Genomic DNA, 26,087 nt, shown 5'->3' with positions numbered 1-26,087 from the left:
CTTAAGGCCAAGTTCGAACATGGGCCTTTCCGGATCAAAAACTAGGTCACGGGGTCACTAAGTGCGTTTTTTAACATTCAGCATGGTGTCCTCTCTCTTATTAGCTCATCTGCTTTTTGAAAAAAATTATGAGCTCTTGTCATCACCTTGGCGTCGGCGTCTGGTTAAGTTTTGCGTTTAGGTCCACTTTTCTCATAAAGTATCAATGCTATTGCATTCAAACTTGGTACACTTACTTACTATCATGAGGGGACTGGGCAGGCAAAGTTAGATAACTCTGGCTTGCATTTTGACGGAATTATGTGCCCTTTTTATACTTAGAAAATTAAACATTTGGTTAAGTTTTGTGTTTATGTACATTTTATTCCTTAAGTATCAAAGCTATTGCTTTCATACTTGCAACACTTACTAACTATCATAAGGGGACTGTACAGGCAAAGTTATGTAACTCTGACTGGCATTTTGACAGACTTATGTGCCCTTTTTATACTTGGAAAATTGAAAATCTGGTTAAGTTTTGTGTTTAGGTCCACTTTTTTCATAAAGTATCAAAGCTTTTGCTTTCATACTTGCAGCACTTGCTAACTATCGTCAGGGGACTGTGCAGACAAAGTTATGTAACTCTGACTGGCATTTTGACGGAATTATGGGCCCTTTATACTTGAAAATGTGGTTAAGTTTTGTGTTTTGGTCCACTTTACTCCTAAAGTATCATAGATATTGCTTTCATACTTGGAACACTCACAAACTATCATAAGGGGACAGTAAAGGACAAGTTGCATAACTCTGGTTGTCATTTTTATGGAATTATGGCCCTTATTTTACTTAGAAACTTTGAATATATGGTTACATTTTGTGTTTAGATCCACTTTACCACTAAAGTATCAAGGCTATTGCTTTTAAACTTCAAATACTTTCATGCTATCATGAGGGTACTGTACCTGGCAAGTTGAATTTTACCTTGACCTTTGAATGACCGTGACTCTCAAGGTCAAATTATTAAATTTTGCTAAAATTGCCATAACTTCTTTATTTATGATTAGATTCGATTGATACTTTGGCAAAACAACTCTTACCTAACCTGACATACCACAATAGACTCCACCCAAACCATCCCCCACGCCCCCCGCCCCCGAACCCCCCCTTATCCCCCCGCCATTATTAATTTTTTTTTAAAGATCATCTTATAAATGACCACCGCTGTCTCACACTATAGCCCCCCCCCCCCCACCCCCCACAATTTTTTTTTTTATGCCCCCGGTAGGGTGGCATATAGCAGTTGAGCTGTCCGTCAGTACGCCCGTCCGTCCGGAAAAAAAACAAACATTGGCCATAACTTTTTCACTTTTGAAGATAGCAGCTTGATATTTGGCATGCATGTGTATCTCATGGAACTGCACATTTTGAGTGGTGAAAGGTCAAGGTCAAGACATTCCTTTAAGGTCAAATGTCAAATTTATGGTGTCTGTCTGTCTGAAAACTTTAACATTGGCCATAACTTTTTCAATATTGAAGATAGCAATTTGATATTTGGCATGCATGCGTATCTCATGGAGCTGAACATTTTGAGTGGTGAAAGGTGAAGGTCAAGGTCATCCTTCAAGGTCAAATGTCAAATATATGGCGTCTGTCCGTCCGAAAACTTTTAACATTAGCCGTAACTTTTTTAATATTGAAGATAGCAACTTGATATTTTTGGCATGCATGTGTATCTCATGAAGCTGCACATTTTGAGTGGTGGAAGTTCAAGGTCAAGGTCATCCTTCAAGGTAAAAAAAAATAAAATAATTTCAAAGGGGCGTTCTCATGAAGCTGCACATTTTGAGTGGTGGAAGTTCAAGGTCAAGGTCATCTGTCAAGGTCAAGGTCATTCTTCAAGGTCAAAGGTCATTTTTTAAATTAAATTTCAAAGCAGTGTTCTCATGAAGCTGCACATTTTGAGTGGTGGAAGTTCAAGGTCAAGGTCATCCTTCAAGGTCAAAGGGAAAAAAAACATATTTTTTTTTCAAAGCGGCGCAATAGGGGGCATTGTGTTACTGACAAACACATCTCTTGTTTTTTTCAAACATGGTTAAAAAACACAAATATTTATTTTTATTATTTTATTTTTGAAATACCGTCCAACCATTTCACCCAAGAATTCCCCCCCCCTCAAAAAAAATAAATTTTCTTTTTGCATTTTTTTTGCATTTTTGGAAGATTATGTAATAAATGACCACACCCCCACACTATACACCCCTCTCCACTCCAACCCTCCCTCCTTTGTGATTGAAAATGAGATTGGTCCCTACACCTTTAAAAAGAAAAATAGATGAGCGGTCTGCACCTGCAAGGCGGTGCTCTTGTTCAAGTAGTTTTCATCCGATCTTCACCAAACTTGGTCAGAAGTTATATCTAGATGATCTGAAGGCAAGTTCGAACATGGGTCATGCCAGATCAAAAACTAGGTCACAGGAGTCACTTAGTACGTTTTACACATTGAGCATGGTGTCCGCACTCTATTTCAAGTAGTTTAAATCTGATCTTCACCACACTTGGTCAGAAGTTGTAACTAGATGATGCCTAGGTCAAGTTTGAATATGGGTCATGCCGGGTCAAAAACTAGGTCACGGGGTATCTTAGTGCGTTTTAAACCTCACCATGTTGTCTGCTCTCTAATTTAAGTAGTTTTCCTCCAATCCTCACCAAACTTGGTCACAAGTTTTATCTAACTGATCTCTAGGACAAGTTTGAACATGAGCCATTCCGGGCCTCAAACTAGGTCACGGGGTCACTTAGTGTGTTTTTTAACATGCAGCATGGTGTTCGCTCTCAAATTCCAACTATTCATAGATCTAATACATAGTGGCAATGTTAAACCACTTTATGATCTGTAAATCCTAAAATATTTATAATTTGAGCTTATTTCCAACACATTACACTTCCGTGTATTTCTTTTCTTTCATAGAAACATAAAATTAAAGTAATTCTCTATTGATTTTAACATTTAAAAACACAGATCACAAAGTCTAAAGACTCCAACGAACCCATTGCAATATATACTGAACAGTGGGTCTAGTAATGATGATGCCACATACAACAGTATGTGTTTTTTATCATCTTTACTTATAAAAATTGGGCTATTCTCCTTCTCTCTCTTTTCAACGCAAACAACATACATATAATAATAATAATAATAATAGCAATGATATTAATATAACATCTTCATAGTAGTTTAATAACAGATACCAATCATATTAGATTCAAATAGATTCAAATACTGATGGATGTAATTACCTTCTTGTTTCATACATTTCCTAATGAAATTCTGCTTTGTTTACATTTTAAAAGTGCAAAAGAGCAGACGCCATAAAATATGATTGGTTGTCTCTTTCACGTCCGTGCAAAGAGCAGACGCCATGCCAAGGTCATTCTTTGTGTGAATTTTACACCTCAAAACGGATTGACCTAATGAAAGAGATAACCAATCAGAGCCATGCTTTTAAATACTGTCAACCAATGAAAACGCCGCGTTCTAACAGCTTTAGGCAAGACATTGCTTATTAATTTTATTGAGTACTGCATTTTTAACGCTTTTTGAATAAGTACAGATATTTTTAAACCAATAGATTTTTATTGAAGCACCGCATCAACACTGCAATGTATTGTTGTATTATAAATGGTACAGCCCAGTGAAATCAGGCTGACCATATAATAGCCGTTTTCGGCTTTTTTAACGTAGAGTTTTAGGTTAAGCAGTGTGCTCGGGCAATGGTTTCTAACCGAAGTCCCGAGGGTAAAAACAACCCCATTAGTCAGATAGAGGTCGCAGTTTTCATCCAATCTTTATGAAATTTGGTCAGAATGTTTATCTTGATGAAATCTGGCTTGGTAATGTATTTGGGTCATCTGGGGTCAAAAACTAGGTCACTAGGTCAAAAACTAGGTCAAATAATAGAAAAACCTTGTGTAGACAATAGAGGTCGCAGTTTTCATCCAATCTTTATGAAATTTGGTCAGAATGTTTATCTTGATGAAGTCTGGGTTGGGATTGTATTTGGGTCATCTGAGGTCAAAAACTAGGTCACTAGGTCAAATAATAGAAAAACCGTCAACAATTTGTTTGTGTAGACAGTAGTGGTGACAGTTTTCATCCAATCTTTATGAAATTTGGTCAGAATTTTTATCTTGATGAAATCTGGGTTTGGATTGTATTTGGGTCATCTGGGGTCAAAAACTAGGTCACTAGGTCAAAAACTAGGTCACTAGGTGAAATAAAAGACAAACCTTGCATAGACAATAGAGGTCGCAGTTTTCATCCAATCTTTGTGAAATTAGGTCAGAATGTTTATCTTGATGAAATCTGGGTTGGGATTGTATTTGGGTCATCTTGGGTCAAAAACTAGGTCACTAGGTCAAATAATAGAAAAACCTTGTGTAGACAATAGAGGTCACAGTTTTCATCCAATCTTCATGAAATTTGGTCAGAATGTTTGTCTTGATGAAATCTGGGTTGGGAATGTATTTGGGTCACCTGGGGTCAAAAACTAGGTCAATAGGTCAAATATTAGAAAAACCTTGTGTAGACAATAGAGGTCACAGTTTTCATCCAATCTTTATGAAATTTTGTAAGAATGTTTATCTTGATGAAAACTGGGTTGTGATTGTATTTGGTTAGTCAGGTGAGTGATTCAGGGCCATGATGGCCCTCTTGTTTTTAAATCTATTTAAACTTTCTCTTTAATTCTTTATAACCATCCAAAGTATTCTGTATATTTTGTCTAATTAACTTCTTACTATTTGTTACCTTCAGTCGTGCTGACATCTTACAAGTGTGTGTGGTAGGAGGCAATCTGGACCATACAGACTCTCAGATACTGAGGGAGAACGGGGGTCGCAGGCTGGTCATCAGCTACCTAAACTCCACTGGAAAGGTGTGTGATTTCAAAATGTTAGCTACAGTGTTTTTGTTGGTCAAATTAGGAGCTCACAAATCTCTTAAAGTGTACATTTTTCTTAAATGACTGCCAAACATTTTCCTATTGAAAGAATCCAAAAAACTTCCAAATAATGCCGACTTTCATAATTTTACAGTCATTGCCTAAGTGAATGTTCATGCTGAATTGTGTAGAGGGCATTTCTTGACTATAATATAAGGTTTCGAGATAAAACGTAATAGATCTTGCATTGTTTGAAAACTAGTTCTTAAAATAAAACTTCCAATTCAGGGGTGTACAATTTTGCAAAGAGCAACTCGGCCTGCAGGGCCACCAACTTGTAAAAGCAGGTCGCCCATACTGATTTTATGGTCGCCCTGCACTTTTCACAGCAAATATGTATAATTAAAGTGACATTACAACTCAAAATCAACGAAAATTTCGCACAATATTATGTTAAATAAACTTAACCAATTAAAAATCAGTGTTCCTTATGGCAATTGCCGAAATTTCAACGCCAGATGTGGTTTGGTAAGATGTTTGTAGATACAAAATGCTCGTTGTTTTTCCATTTTAATTTGCTGCAACGATATCTATTCATACGACACATGAACACTAACATGGTGTTTGTGTGTCGTATGAATATATATATTTGCGGGAAATTAAAATGGAATTAATTGTGTCACAAATAAATAAAAACAAGCATTTTGTATCTACAAAAATCTTATCATACCACATCTAGTGTTAAAATTGTGGCTATTGCTATAAGGAACACTGATTGTTTAGGTGTTTACTTTATTTTACGAAATACTTTTCGTTGATTTTGAGCGTTAAAGAGACTTTAATATTTGTGTTAAAAACAATACAATTGTTTACTTGACAAATAATTATAATTATGTCCGTAAACATTAACCATGTGTTGACTTGTGTAAGTAAACAATATGACCAAAAGTAACCAAGTTTTTCACCTTTTATTCACTCATTGTCATATAATCATTCATGCATGGTGTCAGTCTTTCAGTAATGAGCCTAATAAATATACCAGTCTTACATATTGTCCAACACATTGACCAACTATTAAATTCGGTAAGTCAAAATTGTCACTTTTATTTTCAATAAAACTATCCAGCTTATCCAGTTTGAAACGTATACCTGACGTTTTCTTTTTTACTTATCATAATTCCTTTGTTGTAGCTTTTGTTTGTTTATTTGGTCAAATTTTGGAGTATCACTATCTTTATTATCCTTACAATTATTCGCTCCTAAAAAGTTACAAATGTCGATTTGTTTTGACAACGACATAATGCGGGAATATAAACGGTGTCCTGATAAACATTACCTAACGCGCACTGCAGACTGGTTACAGTTCCAGCATTAAGCCCAGATTTTCTATCGTTATTAAACAACCGCACAGTCTATTTACATGACAACCAGATTAGCACCTGTTACCTAATCAAATCACTGGCTGATCAAGTTATGCAGTCGCCCGGTCTGGCGAGTATTTTGAAGATTTCATTTGCCCGAGGCTAAAATACGGTCGCCAATGCGAGCAGGCGACCGTTATTTTACACCCCTGCAATTCCCTCTGATGAAGTGGCATGTTTGGGGTATTTCAGGCACAACAATAACAGTTCCAGAGCTTCCTTGGCTCAGAGTTTTATTTAGTCAATTTGCCTCACTTTTCCAGAAATCTTGTCTTTTTTGCTACTTTATGGGTTAGTATGAAGAGAATGTTATAGCTAAATAGACATTTCAATGTGCAGCTGTTGGACTAATTTTGTAAATGTCAGAGTAAGCCCTGCATTCTTTTATGGCAGGTGTTCATTTGGGATGAGAGGAGTCCGACCCTGAAGAGAGCCAGCTGGCTTATAAGGCGTCAGCTCTATGTGACTGACTTTGTGATGACCGAGAGCGGTGTAGCCATAGTAACGGATGAGGGAGAGGTGTTTGTGTGTACACTGTCCAATAAACCAGCCTTGACCAGGGACAACTGCGCTCAGAGCAGTCATAAAGGTATGCTGTCAGCTGGTATTAGCTTGATTGTTATAAATGACCAATGTCATACAAAAATGGGTCTTATGCCATTTTCAGCCAATTTAGCTCCAAATCAGCCTGCGCATCTGCACATTCTTGTCAGGAGCTACCCTGTCTTCTAATGAGACCAGGAAACTTAGAGATTTCATAGCCTCAAGTGTCGCTCTTAAAGAGATCGTGTATTTGCACAGCCTCGTCTTAAGCTAGGATGGAAACATTTGGCATAAGACCAATTTTGCATGATGCCGCTCAAATATGATAGATTTGTTGCACCGCTTTACAAAATTTCCTTATGCCTATGAACATGCAAGTAAATTTACTTTATTGCATAGCATAAGGTAGAATAAAGTGACTTAGCTTTAATTATTTGTTTCTGTGAGGTTTTCATCTTTAGTTTGACAAGATCATCTGATTGCTATAATTTTTTTTACAGGTATTATGTTTTTTATGCCCCCTGATCAAAAGATCGGGGGCATATTGTTTTTGGCCTGTCTGTCTGTCATTCATTGTGTGTGTCTCAAAACTTTAACCTTGGTTAAAGTTTTGCAATAACTTTTGCATTATTGAAGATAGCAACTTGATATTTGGCATGCATGTTTATCTCATGGAGCTTGAACGGTCAAGGTCATCCTTCAAGTTCAAAAGTAAAAAAAACAAATCCAAGGGAAATAACAAGCTTAAAAGGGAGATAATTTCTTTTATCATTTGGCAGGTAATGATCATTTTCACAAGGGAAGTAATACAAAAAATTAATTCTCTTGTGAAAATGATCTGTACCTGCCAAATTATATAATCCAAAGGGATATAGTTAAAAATTAAAATAAAATTTAAATCAAAGCGGTGCAGTACGGGGCATTGTGTTTCTGACAAACACATCTCTTGTTATAACAAGAAGCTAAATGTCATTTAATAAATTCTGATTTTTTGAGATAGAGTATGTGAAAGGTTGGTTAAGGGTAAAACCATTCTATTAGTTGTTCCTTAAACAGAGTCCCCGAAGTTATTTATCACTGAAACATAATGCCTGGTGGGTGATTGAAGTCATTTTGTCATTTATTCCTGTAACAGAGTGCCTGGATGGTGAGTTTGGGCGCATGACGCTGTTGGAGCTGTTAATGAAGGAGGAGGTTGAAGAGTTGCAGGTACATATGGTGCCCAACGTGCACCGAGCCTCATACGTGAGCGCTGACATGAAAGGACGCAACTACGCAGTTTTACAATCCCTACCTAACGCATGGTAAACAGTAGAGCTTTTTTCTTGGAAAACTGAGCTAAATGCATTTTTTCCCACTTAGAAGCAAAGTGAAAATGGCTATGTGAAAACAGCATAAAACCATAACAGCCAGTGAGTAACTGACAGTCTGTTCAGGTTTTATGCTATTTGCTGCTCATCAGTATCTTAGGTTTGGATTTGAAGCCTTAAAAACTTGAATCTAGTAAGAAAGGTCTTAAATTAAATAAAACTTTCTAAGGGACTACAAATGTGTGAAAATACATATCTAACTGGTAAAGGGTTAATGAACTTTATGTTATTAATGAATGAGTAAGTTGTATTTAAATAAAGAAGACTGACAAGAATACAGTTGACTATAGAAATCACAATATTTACAACCCATTATTATCCTTTCACCAACTGTAATTTACTATTCAGCCTCCTTCTAGTAAAACCAGGGTTCATTCATGTGCGTAAATGGTTGTCATAGATTAGCATGTGCAGTTCACACAGGCTAATCAGGGACAACACTTTCCGCCAATACTAGATTTTAATCAAGTATAGACTTATTTCAAAATTCACTAAAAGCAGAAAGTGTGCGAACTGCAAATGCTAATATCGTTGAGTCCTCGATTAACAAGTTGGAACAAAGATATGGTTAAAAAAAAAATATGTTTTCACACACATGTATGTGTATGCAAGGTAAAAAATATGCATCAAGCTTTAGTTATGCTGATTAAATAACCTCCAAGTATCAATCCAAGAGTAATAGAAAGAATAATCTAAATGAAATGCATTTCGATTCAAAACCATATAGCAGTTGTAGACTTGCACATAATAATTGATGAAAGTTAAACGATTCCTTTTGGAATATCTTTTTCAGCTTAACTGATGTTCCAAGCACTTCTTCGAGTGAGATGACTGAGTGTTTTGGCAAGCTGCTCAGTGAGGCAGATGAATTTGATCTCATCCATGATCTCATTTTGAAGGTACATGTACCTTTCCACTTTATTTTGTTATCAAAAATATCTTTTGATTATTGTTCTTCTTTTGTTTACACATGGTGTTTTATTACAAAATTTTGTTATTTAATAATGCATATGCAATTTTAAAACATTACGTTCACCATTTTTAGATAGCTTGATAGCTTTTTGTCCGCCATGTGTCGTCAACAGTTGCTTTGTGAACATTCTAAAGGTTACATTTATAACCCAATCTTCATATAATTTGGTCAGAACATTTTCCTTAATTATATCTCAACTGGCTTTTAAGCTGGGCCATGAAAACTAGGTCGCTCTGTAAAATTGAAGTAAAATCTTGTGAATACTCTATAACACATCTTTTACTCGATCTTCATTAAACTTGGTTGGAATATTTGTCCCAATGATATGTGGGCTGATTTAGAAACTGGGTCATTTGGGGTAAAACTTTGTTAAAAGTGCACATTTAAGATAAAGCTTTTGAACACTATAGAGGCCAAATATATCACCCAGTTTTTGTTGAGAAACTTGGTCACAACATTTATCACAATGATATCACATTTCCGCATGGGAAGCTAGTTCATATGGAGTCTAAAACCTAGGTTACTAGGTGAAATTAATTGAAAATCTTGTAAACGTTCTAGAGACACATAATTATATTGGCTTATCTTCTTAAAACTTTGTCAGAAATTTTCTAAATGATGTCTTGGCCAAGTTCAAAACTGGTTGGTGTTGGGTCAAAAACAAGGTCACGATGTCATGTTTAAGAAAAAGCTTTTGAACACTGAAGTAACATTTTTTGCATTATTCATGAAATTTGGACAGAAAATAAATTCTTATGATTTCTCTGCCAAGTTCAGGGCCATTGGAAAACATGGCTTCCATTGGGCAGGGCAGTACTCCCTTGTGTGGCTATAGAAGAAATCATGTAATAATTCACATTTTTGACCCACTTATCACAAGGCTGAATTAAAAAATGATAGTGATTTTTTCACAAACATGGGTTAGGTGGGTTAGGGGGGGGGGGGGGGAGATCTTTAAAGCCTATTCTGAAGCATTGGGAACTTTTCCTGCTTCAGAACTTTTTTTCATTTATTTCACACTTAATGATGAAAGTGTCATCATGATGTGTTAACCCTTGACCAGTTAGATACGTATTTTGAAGCATTTTAGTCCCTTAGAAAGTTTCATTTAATGAAACAGTCTTACTAAATTCAAGTTTCCGAGGCTTCATTTTCAAACCTTAGGTACTGATGAGCAGTAAACAGCATAAAACCTGAACAGACTGCGAGTTACTCGCAGGTAGTTCTGGATTTTATGCTCCCCGAAAATTTTAGGGGAGCCTATAGTAGCCATTTGTCCTTCCTTCCATCCGTCACACTTTCCATCACATATTTGTTACAGTTTCTCATAGCACCTTCAATATTTTACCGATCTCTAACATATTTGGCATGTAGGTACCTTGCATGGACCTCTACCTTTTGATGAGGTTTGATGTCACTGGGGTCAAGGTCACCGCAGCTAATAATAGATTTTCTCAAGGTCACACTTTGGTTATAGTTTCTCATAGCGCCTTGCACATAGCCATTTTTACTTTGCTTCTGAGTGGGAACGGGTTAAAATAAAGCCATTTTTACTTTGCTTCTGAGTCAGAGTAGGAACGGGTTAAAATATAATGCAAATATATCATACTTAATAAATTCAAATCTTCTCTGAAGGAAAGTCTCATTTACAACTGAATTTAATTTTCAGTCCAAAGATCGGAAGTGGCCGGTACATGGATTCATTATGATTACACGCTGTGCTAATTTCTCAAACCTTCTAGTCAACGTTAACAATGAAGATAATAACACTGAGGTGCAAGTGTTGGAAATCCATGACATTCATCCACAAATCATTGAACAAGTTTTGCAGTTCATTTATACAGACACATGTGATGTGCTCTGTGCAGGCACACACTTTTGTCTAAATGAGGAGCATCAGCTATCTACTAGCAATAATGTGCATGATGATATTTTCACCATGGAAAGTCATGTTGTCAAAGAAGAGCATAAATCAGCATTTGAAGTTATTAATAAAGCCAAAGAGGACAAATATACATCGAAGAAGAAAATGGAACCCAAAGATGAACCAGGGCAAAGAGATCCTCTCAAATTGATGTTGGATGTTGCAAAAAAATGGGATATTAAAGGATTGGCCAAAAGGCAAGTTCTGTTCTTAAAAATATCTTGTTATACAGCAAATAAGTATATAATGTCTATTTGTGATGTACCTATACATGTATCTAAGCCTTATCATAGTTGCAGCATTTGCAAACTCCTGGCAGCATATAGTGTTTTGCCTGTCCGTCTGTTCGGACATGCTTCCGTCCATGTGTTTTTTTTAAGTTTAAATGACATGTTTCCTCTAACTTAGTAATTCTTCCTTCAAACTTTGACACTTGTATGGATGTTATCTCAACAGTCCCAACACAGCCACATCACTTTACCAAAGTTTTACCATGAAATTAACCTTCTTATGGACTTACCACAGTGCAATAAAATAAATCATTGAGACTTTCTTTAAATATTTGTTTTAAACATTTGCTTTTATTTGTCTCCATGTGAAGTAGTATGTAGTCCATTTAAGATTAAGTTGATTTATTGGAATATATTTATGACCTCTATGAACTACTTAAATATTAGTAATATTCCTAGATATTAATGGAACTTCTCTCAGAATTACTAACAAAACTTTTTTTTAAATCACTTTCGAAATGTGTTTCAGGGTTGCTGGGTTTACCTATCGAAAGGGTAGGATAGAATCCACTGGGAAGGTGGTTCAAAAAATGACCCTGAAATTTGAGAGGGACAATCTGCAGTGAGTCTTAAATTCCCCTTTACATTTTCTTAATATAGTGATTTTAATTACTATTAAATAGCTGAAACAAAATATTGTAATTGATGACGTTTTTAAAATTAAGTATAGCATATAAATGTGTAGGTAAGTGTTGAAAATGAAGTTTTTACTAACTGGAATGAGGAAATCGTTCAGTAAAAAAGTCATATAAATTATGTGTTAAACGTATTTAAAGACCAAAAATGGTAATTGGAGTCCTTTTATTAATTGTCAGAAATATGAAGTCTGAGTGCTATGATGTATGTGTGAGGTCCGAGGATGGGATGGTGTTCCGTTGTCACAAGTGTGTCCTGGTGGCCAGACTAGAGTACTTCCACAGTATGCTGGCATCAGGATGGATGGAGGTAACTGCATAGGCTAGTCTGGGACAATATTGTACCCACATGCATTAAGTGTTTTTTTTAGCTCGACTATTATATATAAAATATATATATAGTGGAGCTATCCTACTCACCCCGGCGTCGGTGTTAGCGTCTGCGTGCAAATGTTGAAGTTTTCGTACTACCTCAAATATTTTCTTTGTCCCTTGACAACTCTATGAAGCATTTTTTTATAATTATGGCCCCTTTTTCCACTTAGAATATGCAGCAAATGTTAAAGTTTTCGTACTACCCCATTTATTTCCATTGTCCCTTGACATATTGCTTTTATATTTTGCATACTTGTTTACCAACATCACCCCAACCTATTAAAAAGAGCAGACAACTCTATCAAGCATTGTGTCATAATTATTGCCCCTTTTATACTTAGAATATGCATATTATTGATAATTCTATGTTAAAGTTTGCGTACTACCCCAAATATTTCCTATATCCTTTGACATATTGCTTTTATATGTTGCATACTTGTTTACCAACATGACCCCAACCTATAAACAAGAGCAGACCACTGTATCAAGCATTTTGACATAATTATGGCCCCTTTTACACTTAGATAATTGAACATTTTGCTTAAATTGCCATAACTTCTTTATTTATGATCACATTTTTTTATTACTTTGACAAAACAACTCTTACCTGAATACCACAATGGATTCCACCCAAACAATACCCCCACGCCCCTACCCAGAATCCCTCCCCCCCCAACCTCCCCCCCCAATTTTTTTTTTAAACATCTAATAAATTACCCCACCCCACATTATACCCCCCTCTCACACCCCACCCCCCAACCCACCCCCCCCCCAATTTTTTTTTAGCTCCACTGGCCAAAGGCCAGCGGGGCTTATGTCATGGTCCTGTGTCCGTCGTGTGTGCGTGCGTGCGTCTGTGCGTTAACTTTTTCTTTAAACATCTTCTTCTCCTAAACTACTGGTCCAATTCTGATGAAATTTCTCAGGAATGTTCCTGTGGTGAACCTCTTTCAAATTTGTTCAAATTATGCCCCTGGGGTCAAATTTGACTTTGCCCCTGCGGGTAAAAAAATTGAAAATTTGCTTATATAAGGCCTATTTTGTGCAAACTTTATAAATCTTCTTGTCAAGAACCATTGGGGCTAGGGCTACCAAACTTGGTATGTAGTGACATCTTATAGTCCTCTACCAAGTTTGTTCAAATTATGCCCCTGGGGTCAAATTTTACCCTGCCCCGGGGGGTCAAAAAATTGAAAATTTGCTTATATAAGGCCTATTTTGTGAAAACTTTAAAAATCTTCTTGTCCATAACCGTATGGCGTAAGGCTACCAAATTTGGTATGTAGTGACATCTTATAGTCCTCTACCAAGTTTGTTCAAATTATGCCCCTGGGGTCAAATTTGACCCTGCCCCGGGGGGTTAAAAAATTGAAAATTTGCTATATAAGGCCTATTTTGTGCAAACATTAAAAATCTTCTTGTCCATAACCATTGGGCCTAGGGCTACCAAATTTGCTATGTAGTGACATCTTATAGTTTTCTACCAAGTTTGTTCAAGCTATGCCCCTGGGGTCAAATTTGAACCTGCCCCGGGGGGGTAAAAATTGAAAATTTGCTTACATAAGGCCTATTTTGTGCAAACTTTGAAAATCTTCTTGTCCTTAACCATTGGGCCTAGGGCTACCAAATTTTCTATGTAGTGACATCTTATAGTCTTCTTCCAAGTTTGTTCAAATTATGCCCCTGGGGTCACATTTGACCCTGCCCCGGGGGGTCAAAAAATTGAACATTTGCTTATATAATGCCTATTTTGAGAAAACTTTAAAAATCTTCTCGTCCGTAACCATGGGCCAAGGGCTACCAAATTTGGTATGAAGTGACATCTTATTGTCCTCTACCAAGTTTGTTCAAATTAAGCCCCTGGGGTCAAATTTGACCCTGCCCCGGGGGGTCAAAAAATTGAAAATTTGCTTATATAAGGCCTATTTTGTGAAAACTTTAAAAATCTTCTGGTCCATAACCATTGGGCCTAGGGCTACCAAATTTGGTATGTAGTGACATCTAATAGTCCTCCACCAAGTTTGTTCAAATTATGCCCCTGGGGTCAAATTTGACCCCACCCTGGGGGGTCAAAAAATCGAAAATTTGCTTATATAAGTTCTATTTTGTGCAAACTTTAAAAATCTTCTAGTCCATAACCGTATGGCATAGGGCTATCAAATTTGGTATGTAATGACATCTTATAGTCCTCTACCAAGTTTGTTCAAATTAAGCCCCTGGGATCAAATTTGACCGTTCCACAGGGGTCACAAAATTGAACATATGCTTATATTGGGCCCATTTTGTGCAAACTATAAAAATCTTCTTGTCCATAACCATTGGGCCTATTTCTATCAAATTTGGTAGGTAGTGACATCTAATAGTTCTCTACTTAGTTTTTTCAAATTAAGCCCCTGGGAACAAATTTGACCTTGCCCCAGGGGTCACAAAAATGAACATATGCTAAAATAAGGCCTATTTTGTGCAAACTTCAAAAATCTTCTTGTTCTTAATTATAGAGCCTAGGGCTACTAAATTTGGTATGTAGTGATATCTAATAGTCCTCTACCAAATTTGTTCAAATTATTCCCCTGGGCTCAAATTTGGACCGGCCCTGGGGGTCACAAAACTGAACATATGATGTTTACTAGTGGAGATTACTGCGGCCGCTTGGCTGTGACCAACAACAACATCAGCATCTTGTAAACATGAGATTAAACCCTGTCATTTAGTGCCATTTTAGGTCAGATGGTGACTGCTTACAAAGGCGTTGAAGTATGAACATGTGTTATGAATGTTTTTAGCTCACCTGAGTGATAGCTCGGGGTGAGCTATTGTGATCACTCACCGTCCGGCGTCCGTCCGTCCGTCTGTCTGTCTGTAAACAATTTGTAAACATCTTCTTCTACTAAACCATTGAGCCAATTTCAACTAAATTTCATGTGGAGCATCCCTAGGTCATGGGACAAAAGAATTGTTAAATAAAATTTGATCACATAACCAAGATGGCCGCCATGACCATATATGGTAAAAACCTTAAAAAATCTTCTTGTCAGAAACCGCTCATCAGATTTTCAAAAAATGTCACAGGGATGACCTTTGAAGGCTCCCCTGAAAAAGTTGTTCAAAGAAATTTGATTCGTAAAAAAACATGGCGGCAGGAGCTCGTTGAACTTTGCATGTTTCTTCGTTTTTGCCTATTTTGTGAAAACTTTCAAAAATCTTCCACATTTTTTGTCCGATCCTTTCCAAATTTGCACACTGTCTTTATATCAATGAGGACACGAACCCTACAAAAAATGAGCATTATTGGTCCATGAAGTACAGAATTACCTACCCTTGAATTGAGAAAATGGTGTTTATGCAATAAAGTCCAAATTTTTCATCCAATTCTTTCCAAACTTGCACAGTGTCTTCATATCAATGAAAACTCGAGCCCTGTCGAAAATGAGCAACATCGGACCATTAAGTCCAGAATTATCTCCTTGAGATGGCAAATTTAGAAATAATTATAGTGTACTCTTTTTTCCAATTAATAGTGCTATTAGAGTAAAGGATTTGCTGGCTACAGGCCAGGTTTCTCTGACACGATTCTCTTCTGATGGCTTTGCTGCAGACCACATAAACCCTTAACCCAGAACAGTTAATTCTTTCTGCAAATGTTTGTGACTGTGGAAATCATTGAAATAAAAGGAGAAATTGCTGAAATTAGCATTTTCTCCTTTCATCACAATGCTTCCTACCCTATTAAATCAGTTTCTTCTTATTCCATTATAATTTAATTTGTCGTCTGCAACCTCTTTCAATTTGGAAAAGGGTCAACTACCAGAAATCAATTAATGCTGTAGTTTTGTTGATGAGAAATTATTTTTCCTTTAAAATGGGAGGTGATTATTGCTTAGGAAATTGCTCTGGTAGGGTTGAATCATTGTGGGAAATTGAGAAATTGTTCAGTCCAAAATATGTTGATTGGTACAAGGATTTATCCTTATGCAAACATGGGTTGCCTGTTTAGTCGATGATATCTTGTCAATTTTGAGAAAAAGGAGGAATCTCTTCAAAACAAGCAAAAATTCCTTTTATCTCAATGTTTAAGTTTTTAGCGTACCTGAGCAGATCATATTCTCCTAAACCATTGAGCCAATTTCAACCAAATTTCATGTGGAGCATTCCTACGTCACGAAAAAAAAATATTGTTAAAAAAAAATTTGGTCACATAACCAAGCTGGCTGCCATGCCCATATATGGTCAATACCTTGAAAAATCTTCTTGTCAGAAAGGGCTCGTCGGATTTTCAGGATTTTCAAATTTTTTTACAAGGATGATCCTTAAAGGCTCCCCTAAAAATTTGTTCAAGAAAATTTGTTTCTTGTCAATTACCATTGGGCCTAAGGCTATTAAATTTGTTCAGGTGAGCGATTGAGGGCCAATGTGGCCCTTGTTCTTATAAACTGAAAAAAGTCGGGTTTTATTTAAATATGTCGAAAGTGACCATATATCCGGATGAAAATATTTTGGATGACATGTTAATTTCATGTCTTTTTTAGCTCCACTGGCCAAAGGCCAGAGGGGCTTATGTCATGGTCCTGTGTTCCGTTGTGTGTGCGTCCGTGCGTTAACTTTTCCTTTAAACATCTTCTTTTCCTAACTACTGGTCTAATTCTGCTGAAATTTCCTATGAATGTTCTTGTGGTGAACTTCTTCCAAATTTGTTCAGATTATGCCCCTGGGGTCAAATTCGACCCTGCCCTGGGGGTCACAAAATTACAATGTCCTTATATAAGGCCTATTTTGTGAAAACTTTCAAAATCCTCTGGTCTATAACCATTGAGCTTAGGGCTATCAAATTTGGTATGTAGAGACATCTTATAGTCCCCTACCAAATTTGTTCAAATTATGCCCCTGGAGTCAAATATGACCCTGCCCCGGGGATCACAAAAATGAACATATGCTTATAAAGGGTCTACTTTGTGCAAACTTTAAAAATCTTCTTGTCCATAACCGTAGGGCCTACGGCTACCAAATTTGGTATGTAGTGACATCTAATAGTTTTCTACTTAGTTTGTTCAAATTATGCCCCTGGGGTCAAATTTGACCCTGTTCCGGGGGTCACAAAAATGAACATACTCTTTATATAACCGTGGCCTGCGAAATCTTTCCGCATTTTACACTGGTAGATTCTGCCTAAGCATTTTTAAAACGAGCGATATAATTGGCTGTAGTTTCTTCCAATCTTCCAATTAAAATCGATTTCTTAAAATGTGTTTGGTATTTCTGAGCTGATTCGTTTGCACGTTGCGAAACGAAAATTAAGATTACTGAATGACAAATAGCAATGGAATTAACGACTGACATCATATAGTTTGATAGGAATAATGAAATGTGTTTTTTGTCAACGAAAAAGATTACGTTTCAGATACAAGATACACATATTGTGTTTAGAAATGTGCAAAGTGAATTTGCGTCACGGAAGTCGGTGTTTGCAAATTGGAGTTCACTCTACTAGCGAAGATAAATAATTTAGAAGAGTATCTTTCGAACTTGGAAATAGACAAACATGATTTAATTTATATGTTAGTGGATCTGTGTTTAATCAGATTCATGTGCATATTCTGCTTTATTATGTTTGTCACGCTGTTCAGTTAACTGAAATAGCATTAAACTGAAGATGTGAAATGCAAGATATTGAAAGGTAAATATATTGTGCCTCGTTCTCATACTTTTGTGTCTCCTGATTGGATTCGTGCTCAATTAAATATGTCATTTTCGCTCTCGCCAAATATTTCACGTGATTCTATTCAAGTAGATAGAGCGTTTACAATTGCTGATTATTTTGTCCAGAAAATGCGATTTAAACAAGAAATGTCCCACTCAGATGTAGATATTGCTTAAATTGTGGCAAAAATATCATTGCACCGAGTATTATTGCATTATAGATCGCCAGCACTTAAAACAAAAAAGTTTGAAAACTGTTTGCAAGTGGCAAAAGTATTTGTTTGGAAGGCCACGCTCTATTTAATTCAGAGCACTGAGAGGTACCCGGCAGGGTATTGTAACTCAATATGCAGGACGCGCGAGACAATTCTGTATCTGTTCAAGTACGTAGACTCGTAGAAGGACCACTTTTGGTATGTGTCTACGGGGTAATTATATTTCAATTGACACGTTTGCATGGTTTCGTTGAAAGTAACCATGGTTAAAATTATTTACAGCCCTTCTCTTATTTGGAAATAAATCGTTACCATGCTCGCACTTCCAACTTTAAGCGCCCTAGTGGGACGAGGGATAAAAAGAGCAAGTCACTTGCTTGGGTACATTTCAACCCATGCGCATTGCACGCTTTTTTCGCACAAAAAAACAGTGGAGCGATACAGGGCCATCATGGCCCTCTTGTTTAAACATCATCTAATAAATTACCACACCCCACATTATACCCCCCTCTCACACCCCCCTACCCCCCCCCCCCCCCCTCCCATTTTTTTAAATATTTTTTTTCCTTTTTTATTTTTGAAAGATTGTCTAATAAACTATTGAATATGAACAATTTCCCCATGATGGCTTACGTTATACTGTCAAGCACTCGAAAAGTTGAGCGCGCTGTCCTCTGACAGCTCTTGTTTAGAGTACAGCTGTTAATTTTATGGTATGAAAACTAGCTTAAAACCCGAATAACCACAATTGCGTTCCAATCATACAGAAAATAAAATGAAATTCAATCATTTTACATTATTCACAAGTAATGAAATTCGTTGCACAAACACATTGGTGATTATGCCATTGTGACTGCTAACAGATCTTGGTGGATCAGGGGAAGGGGTGAATGAACAAAGGTCCACTTGTGCCGCTTTGTCCCTTCTTGATTATTTATATTATTATTTTGGACTTAATGTTTTTTATGCCCCCCCCCCCACCACTATAGTGGGGGACATATTGTTTTTGCCCTGTCTGTTGGTCTGTTGCTTTAGTCAAACTTTAACATCTTCTATAACTTCATAACTGGCATGCATGTTGATCTCATAGAGCTGCACATTTTGAGTGGTTGAAGGTCAAGGTCATCCTTCAAGGTCAAAGGTCAAAAAAAAGAAAAAGTCAAAGAGGCGCAGAATGGGACATAGTGTTTCTGACAAACACATTTTTTGTTTTTAGCTCACCTGAGCACAACGTGCTCAAGGTGAGCTTTTGTGATCGCCTTTTGTCCGTCGTGCGTTGTCTGTTGTGCGTTGTCTGTTGTGCAACGTCAACATTTGCCTTGTTCACTCTCTAGAGGCCACATTTATTGTCCAATCTTCATGAAATTTGGTCACAAGATTGGTTTCAATGATATCTTGGATGAGTTCGAAAATGGGTACATTTGCTTCGAAAAACATGGCTGCCAAGGGGCGGGGCATTTTTCCTTATATGGCTATATATGGCTATAGTAAAATCTTGTTAACACTCTAGAGGCCACATTTATTTTCTGATCTTCATGAAACTTGGTCAGAAGATTCATCCCAATAATATCTTGGACGAGTGCGAAAATGATGCCGGTTGGTTGAAAAACATGGCCACCAGGGGGCGGGGCATTTTTCCGTATATGGCTATAGTAAAACATTGTTAACACTCTAGAGGCCACATTTATTTTCCGATCTTCATGAAACTTGCTCAGAAGATTTGTCCTACTGATATCTTTGATGAGTTCAAAAATGGTAACCTTTGCTTGAAAAACATGGCTGCCAAGGGGCTGGGCATTTTTTCTTATATGGCTATATATGGCTATAGTAAAATCTTGTTAACACTCAAGAGGCCACATTTATTGTCCAATCTTGATAAAACTTGGTCAGAAGATTCATCCCAATGATATCTTGGACGAATTCTAAAATGATGCCGGTTGGTTGAAAAACATGGCCGCCAGGGGGCCAGGCATTTTCCTTATATGGCTATAGTAAAACCTTGTTAACACTCTAGAGGCCACATTTATTGTCCAATCTTGATGAAATATGGTCAGAAGATTTGTCTTAATGATATCTTGGATAAGTTTGAAAATGGTTACGTTTGCTTGAATAACATGGCCGCCAAGGGACGGGGCATTTTTCCGTATATCGCAATATAACGCTATAGTAAAATCTTGTCAACATCAAGAGGCCACATTTATAGTCCGATCTTCATGAAACTTGTCAGAAGATTCATCCCAATAATATCTTGGACGAGTTCAAAAATGATGCCGGTTGGTTGAAAAACATGGCCACCACAGGGGCGGGGCTATTTTCCTTATATGGCTTTAGTAAAACCTTGTTAACACTCTAGAGGTCACATTTATTTTCCGATCATCATGAAACTTGGTCAGAAGATTTGTCCCAATGATATCTTGGATGAGTTCGAAAATGGTTTTGGTTGCTTTAAAAACATGGCCACCAGGGGCGGGGCATTTTTCCTTATATGGCTATAGTAAAACCTTTTTAACACTCTAGAGGCCACATTTATTGTCCAATCTTCATGAAATTTGGTCAGAAGATTGGTCTCAATGATATCTTGGATGAGTTCGAAAATAAGTATGTTTGCTTGAAAAAATAGCTTCCAAGGGGCGGGACATTTTTCCTTATATGGCTATAGTAAAATCTTGTTAACACTCTAGAGGCCACATTTACTGTCTGATCTTCATGAAACTTGGTCAGAAGATTCATCCGGATGATATCTTGGATGAGTTAAAAAATGATGCCGTTTGGTTGAAAAACATGGCTTCCAGGGGGCGGGGCATTTTTCCTTAAATGGCTATAGTAAAACCTTGTTAACTCTCTAGAGGCCACATTTATTTTCCGATCTTCGTGAACTTGGTCAGAAGATTTGTCCCAATAATATCTTGTTATCTCAGGTAAGCGACTTTGGACCTTTCAGGCTGTCTTGTTTAAAGTTTTATATGTAGTGACATATATTTCTTATATTTATTGCATTTTGTATTGTATGTGTATGTATTTCTCAGACTTCATCGAGTCAAGCCCTGACCCTGGCTGTTCCCAGTGACATTCTAGAGATACTACTAGATTATCTCTACACAGACGAGTCTCACCTTGTGAACAGTCAGTACTCATTTGTGTTTTATTATTGTTATTGCTCGTCATATGCTGGGATTTTATTGCAATAATGCCCCTTGTGCGCTGTTAAGAAAGGTTATTGCTCACTTGGCCATCCTACAGGATTTATTTGATTTTCAGCAGTCGAATTAGCAAACTTAATTGTTGCCTGGTCATGTCTTTGCATTCCTTTCCCCATTTTGTATAACACCTGAAAGAAAATGAGTTAATATGTGTGATAAACTTAGTACTTAAGTGACTGCAACAAATATTATTTCAGTTTTCTATCAGAATGGATTAAACACATTTAATGCAGTGTGACAATTATGCACACTGTTTCTAGCTTATTTGAGCATGGATAACTCGTGGTGAGCACAGTATTGTCATGATTGCTAACATTAAGCTTGGTACGACTTTAGAGGCAAGATTTTTTATCCAATCTTGATGAATCTTGGTCAGATTATTGTCCCTTACCGGTTTCACCGGAGGGGACCTATGGTTTGCGCTCTGTGCGTCTGTGAGTCTGTCACACTTTTCTGTTAAAAGTTCTTTATATTTTTTCATGAAACTTGAAACATGGATAGATGGCAATATGGACAATTATGCACGTCATTTCATTTTGTTCCTACGTCAAAAATTCTGGTTGCTATGGCAACAAATAGACCAGAAATACTGCTGAAAATGGTGGTTTTCTGGATCATGTGATAACTTTAAAAGTTCTTAATATTTTTTCATGAAACTTGCAACATGGATAGATGGCAATATGGACATTATGCACTTTATTTCATTTTGTTCCTACGTCAAAAATTGTGGTGGCTATGGTAACCAAGAAAACAAACAAAAAAAATCTGAAAATGGTGGAATTTCTGACAATGGTGGAGCTGGTAGGGGACCATATTGCTTGACAATAGCTTTGTTTATCTTGACAATATCTATGCCAAGTACGAATCTGGGGAAGTGTGGCGAAAACTAGGTTTCTAGGTTGAATGTTAGAGAAACCTTGTAAACATAAAAATACATATTTGAATCTAATCTGGGTAATGTGTGTCCAACAACAATGGAACCAGGTCTTATGATAGAAAAACATTGTGACCAATCTAGAGACCACAATTACCATTACAATTATCTTTGTAAATGTTTACAAAATCAAGGCCCAGTTTGATACTGAGTCATGTTTGTCATAAAACAAGGTCACCTGGTCAAACTTTGAAAAACCTTATTATGCCCCCCCTTCGAAGAAGAGGGGGTTTATTGTTTTGCACATGTCGGTCGGTCCGTCCATCCGTCCACCAAATGGTTTCCGGATGATAACTCAAGAACGCTTACGCCTAGGATCATGAAACTTCATAGGTACATTGATCATGACTCGCAGATGACCCCTATTGATTTTCAGGTCACTAGGTCAAGGTCATAGTGACTAGAACCAGTAAATAGTTTCCAGATGATAACTCAAGAAAGCTTACGCCAAGGATCATGAAACTTCATAGGTACATTGATCATGACTTGCAGATGACCCCTATTGATTTTCAGGTCACTAGGTCAAGGTCACGATGACTGGACACAGAAAAATGGTTTCCGGATGATAACTCAAGAACGCTTAGGCCTTGGGTCATGAAACTTCATAGGTACATTGATCATGACTCACAGATGACCCCTATGGATTTTCAGGTCAAAGGTTAAGGTCATGATGACTCTAACCAGTAAAATGGTTTCCGGATGATAACTCAAGAACGCTTACGCCTAGGATCATGAAACTTCATAGGCACATTGATCATGACTCGCAGATGACCCCTATCGATTTTCAGGTCACTAGGTCAAAGGTCACGGTGACTCGAACCAGTCAAATGGTTTCCGGATTATAACTCAAGAACGCTTAAGCCTAGGATCATGAAACTTCATAGGTACATTGATCATGAATTGCAGATCGACCCCTATTGATTTTCAGGTCACTTGGTCAAAGGTCAAGGTCACGGTGACTTGACACAGTCAAATGGTTTCCGGATGATAACTCAAGAAAGCTTTCGCCTAGGATCATGAAACTTCATAGGTACATTGATCATGACTCGCAGATGACCCCTATTGATTTTCAGGTCACTTGGTCAAGGTCACGGTGACTCAACACAGTAAAATGGTTTCCGGATGATTACTCAAGAAAGCTTACGCCTAGGATCATGAAACTTCATAGGTACATTGATCATGACTGGCAGGTGACCCCTATTGATTTTCAGGTAACTAGGTCAAAGGTCAAGGTCACAGTGACAAAAAACGTATTCACACAATGGCTGCCACTACAACTGACAGCCCATATGGGGGGGGGGGGGCATGCATGTTTTACAAACAGCCCTTGTTTCCTTTTTAGAAGTCACATTTATTTCTTTAAGTTCTTAACCATTTAAAAGGCCACATTTTTAAAAATACAATCTTGATGAAAGCTTGTGAGAATATTCATCTTGACAATATCTAGGTCATATGTGTCACAAAACTAGCTCACTAGGTAAAATCTTATACTAAAACTTGTCTGCAAATCTTGAAGCCACATTTATGACTCAAATTTGATAAAACTTGCTCAGAATGTGTATCCAAGTTCGAATCATGTACGTCTAAAACTTGGTCAAAATGTCAAATCGTATTGTAAAAAAATGCAGTTGGACCCCCATTTATGACCCAATCTTGATAAAACGTTGTAGAAAATGTTTATTCTTTTAATATCTAGGCCGAGTTTGCACCTGGGTCATTTGCATCCATAAAAATCTGAAACTTTAATTCTTATAGATGTTGTTTTATTTATGAAAAAAAAACCACTGTTTGAAATGTAAATGTTTTCAGGCACCCAAAAGGTGGAGCTGCTGTGCAATGTGCTGGTGGTAGCTGACCAGATGTTGGTGACAAGACTGAAGGAAATGTGCGAGGCTTCCATTGCCACCCTCGGTAGGATTTAATGTATAGTTAAATAATATTTTGATTGTGCCTTAATGATACAAAATACAATGTTTAGTTATTGGAGGAAATAGATTAACACGCCAGTCTTGGGCAACAGAAGTTAAAATATAGGTTGATGAAGAATATTGATTTGTCTTCTTGTTTCATTTTGAGTGCATGCCCATCCTTCTGTCTGTCAGTTTGTCCGACTTCTTGTGTGGAGCATAACTCATGAAGTGTTGAAGGTATTGAAATGAAACTTAACATGGTGATAGAGGGCTGCAAAGCATAACTCCCTTAGTATTGAAGGTAGTTAAACTTGGAGTTTGGTAAATTTAAAGTTTTTTAAGCTGTTGTTTAAAAGTTCTTAATTTTTCTATTCAAAAGAATATTTAATGCTTTTAAATTGTGTTTGGAGATTAAAGTATTATTGATAATATGTTCACCGTAAACTATTTTAAATGTATTTGTGCTTGAAGCTTTAAGTCAGTCTGAATTTTATAAAGTTCCGGCTAGGATCAAAAAGTTTTTTTTATTGCCACAGTAACACTTAAGAACGTGGGAGAGTTACTGGAGTTCTCTAGCAAGTACAATGCAAAACAGTTGAAGGCAACATGCCACCAATTCATAGTCCTCAATTTAGCCGCACTTCTGGAAGGGAGGTAATAAAGTGATTTTAAAGTTTGTACAGCAACATTTTTATGCCTCCGGTAGGGTGGCATATAGCAGTTGAACTGTCCGTCAGTATGTCCGTCCGTCCGAAAACTTTAATGGTCAAATTTTTTTCAATATTGAAGATAGCAACTTGATATTTGGCATGCATGTACATCTCATGGAGCTGCAAATTTTGAGTGGTGAAAGGTGAAGGTAAAGGTCATCCTTTATGGTCAAATGTCTAATATATGGTGTCTGTCCGTCCGTCCGAAAACTTTAACATTGTCTATAACTTTTTCAATATTGAAGATAGCAACTTGACATTTGGCATGCATGTGTATCTCATGGACCTGCACATTTTGAAAGGTTAAAGGTCAAGGTCATTCTTCAAGGTCAAAGATATGGTATCCGTCCGTCCGTCCGAAAACTAACATTCACCATAACTTTTTTATGCCCCCGAAGGGTGGCATATAGTTTTTGAACTGTCTGTCAGTCCGTCCGTCTGTCTGTTCGTCAGTCAGTCTGTCCGTTTGTCAGTCCCTCCCTCCGAACTTTAACATCGCCCATAACTTTTGCAATATTGAAGATATCAACTTGATATTTGGCATCATGTGTATCTCATGGAGCTACAAATTTTGAGTGGTTAAAGGTCAAGGTCATCCTTCAAGGTCAAGGTCAAATATTGCAATATTGAAAATAGCAACTCAATATTTGGCATTCATGCATATCTCATGAGCTGCACATTTTGAGTGGTGAAGGGTCAAGGTCATCCTTCAAGGTCAAGGTCAAAGTTTGCAATATTGAAGATAGCAACTCGATATTTGGCATGCATGCGTATCTCATGGAGCTGCACATTTTGAGTGATGAAATGTCAAAGTCAAAGTCATCCTTCAAGGTCAAGGTCAACATTTTTCAATATTGAAGATAGCAACTTGATATTTGGCATGCATGTGTATCTCATGGACCTGCACATTTTGAGTGGTGAAAGGTCAAGGTCATCCTTCAAGGTCAAGGTCATCCTTCAAGGTCAAAGATTTC

The 26,087-nt window shown here is 37.1% G+C and overlaps 1 protein-coding gene across 2 annotated transcripts in view; it reads left to right on the top strand.

The window, feature by feature from the left end:
* LOC127851621 (inhibitor of Bruton tyrosine kinase-like) overlaps positions 1-26,087 on the top strand; it is a 54,574-nt gene that overhangs the window by 17,206 nt on the left and 11,281 nt on the right. For both annotated transcript variants that reach the window (XM_052385446.1, XM_052385445.1), the window contains 10 exons: positions 4,793-4,913; positions 6,734-6,929; positions 8,019-8,187; positions 9,047-9,152; positions 10,896-11,347; positions 11,910-12,002; positions 12,256-12,385; positions 21,386-21,482; positions 24,303-24,404; positions 24,940-25,057. In XM_052385446.1, coding sequence (XP_052241406.1) covers positions 4,793-4,913; positions 6,734-6,929; positions 8,019-8,187; positions 9,047-9,152; positions 10,896-11,347; positions 11,910-12,002; positions 12,256-12,385; positions 21,386-21,482; positions 24,303-24,404; positions 24,940-25,057 — 1,584 coding nt within the window. The remainder of the gene's footprint in view (positions 1-4,792; positions 4,914-6,733; positions 6,930-8,018; positions 8,188-9,046; positions 9,153-10,895; positions 11,348-11,909; positions 12,003-12,255; positions 12,386-21,385; positions 21,483-24,302; positions 24,405-24,939; positions 25,058-26,087) is intronic.

This window comes from Dreissena polymorpha, chromosome 11 (genome assembly GCF_020536995.1).
Source record: "Dreissena polymorpha isolate Duluth1 chromosome 11, UMN_Dpol_1.0, whole genome shotgun sequence".
NCBI lineage: Eukaryota > Metazoa > Mollusca > Bivalvia > Myida > Dreissenidae > Dreissena > Dreissena polymorpha.
This window is presented reverse-complemented; position numbering and strand designations above follow the sequence as displayed.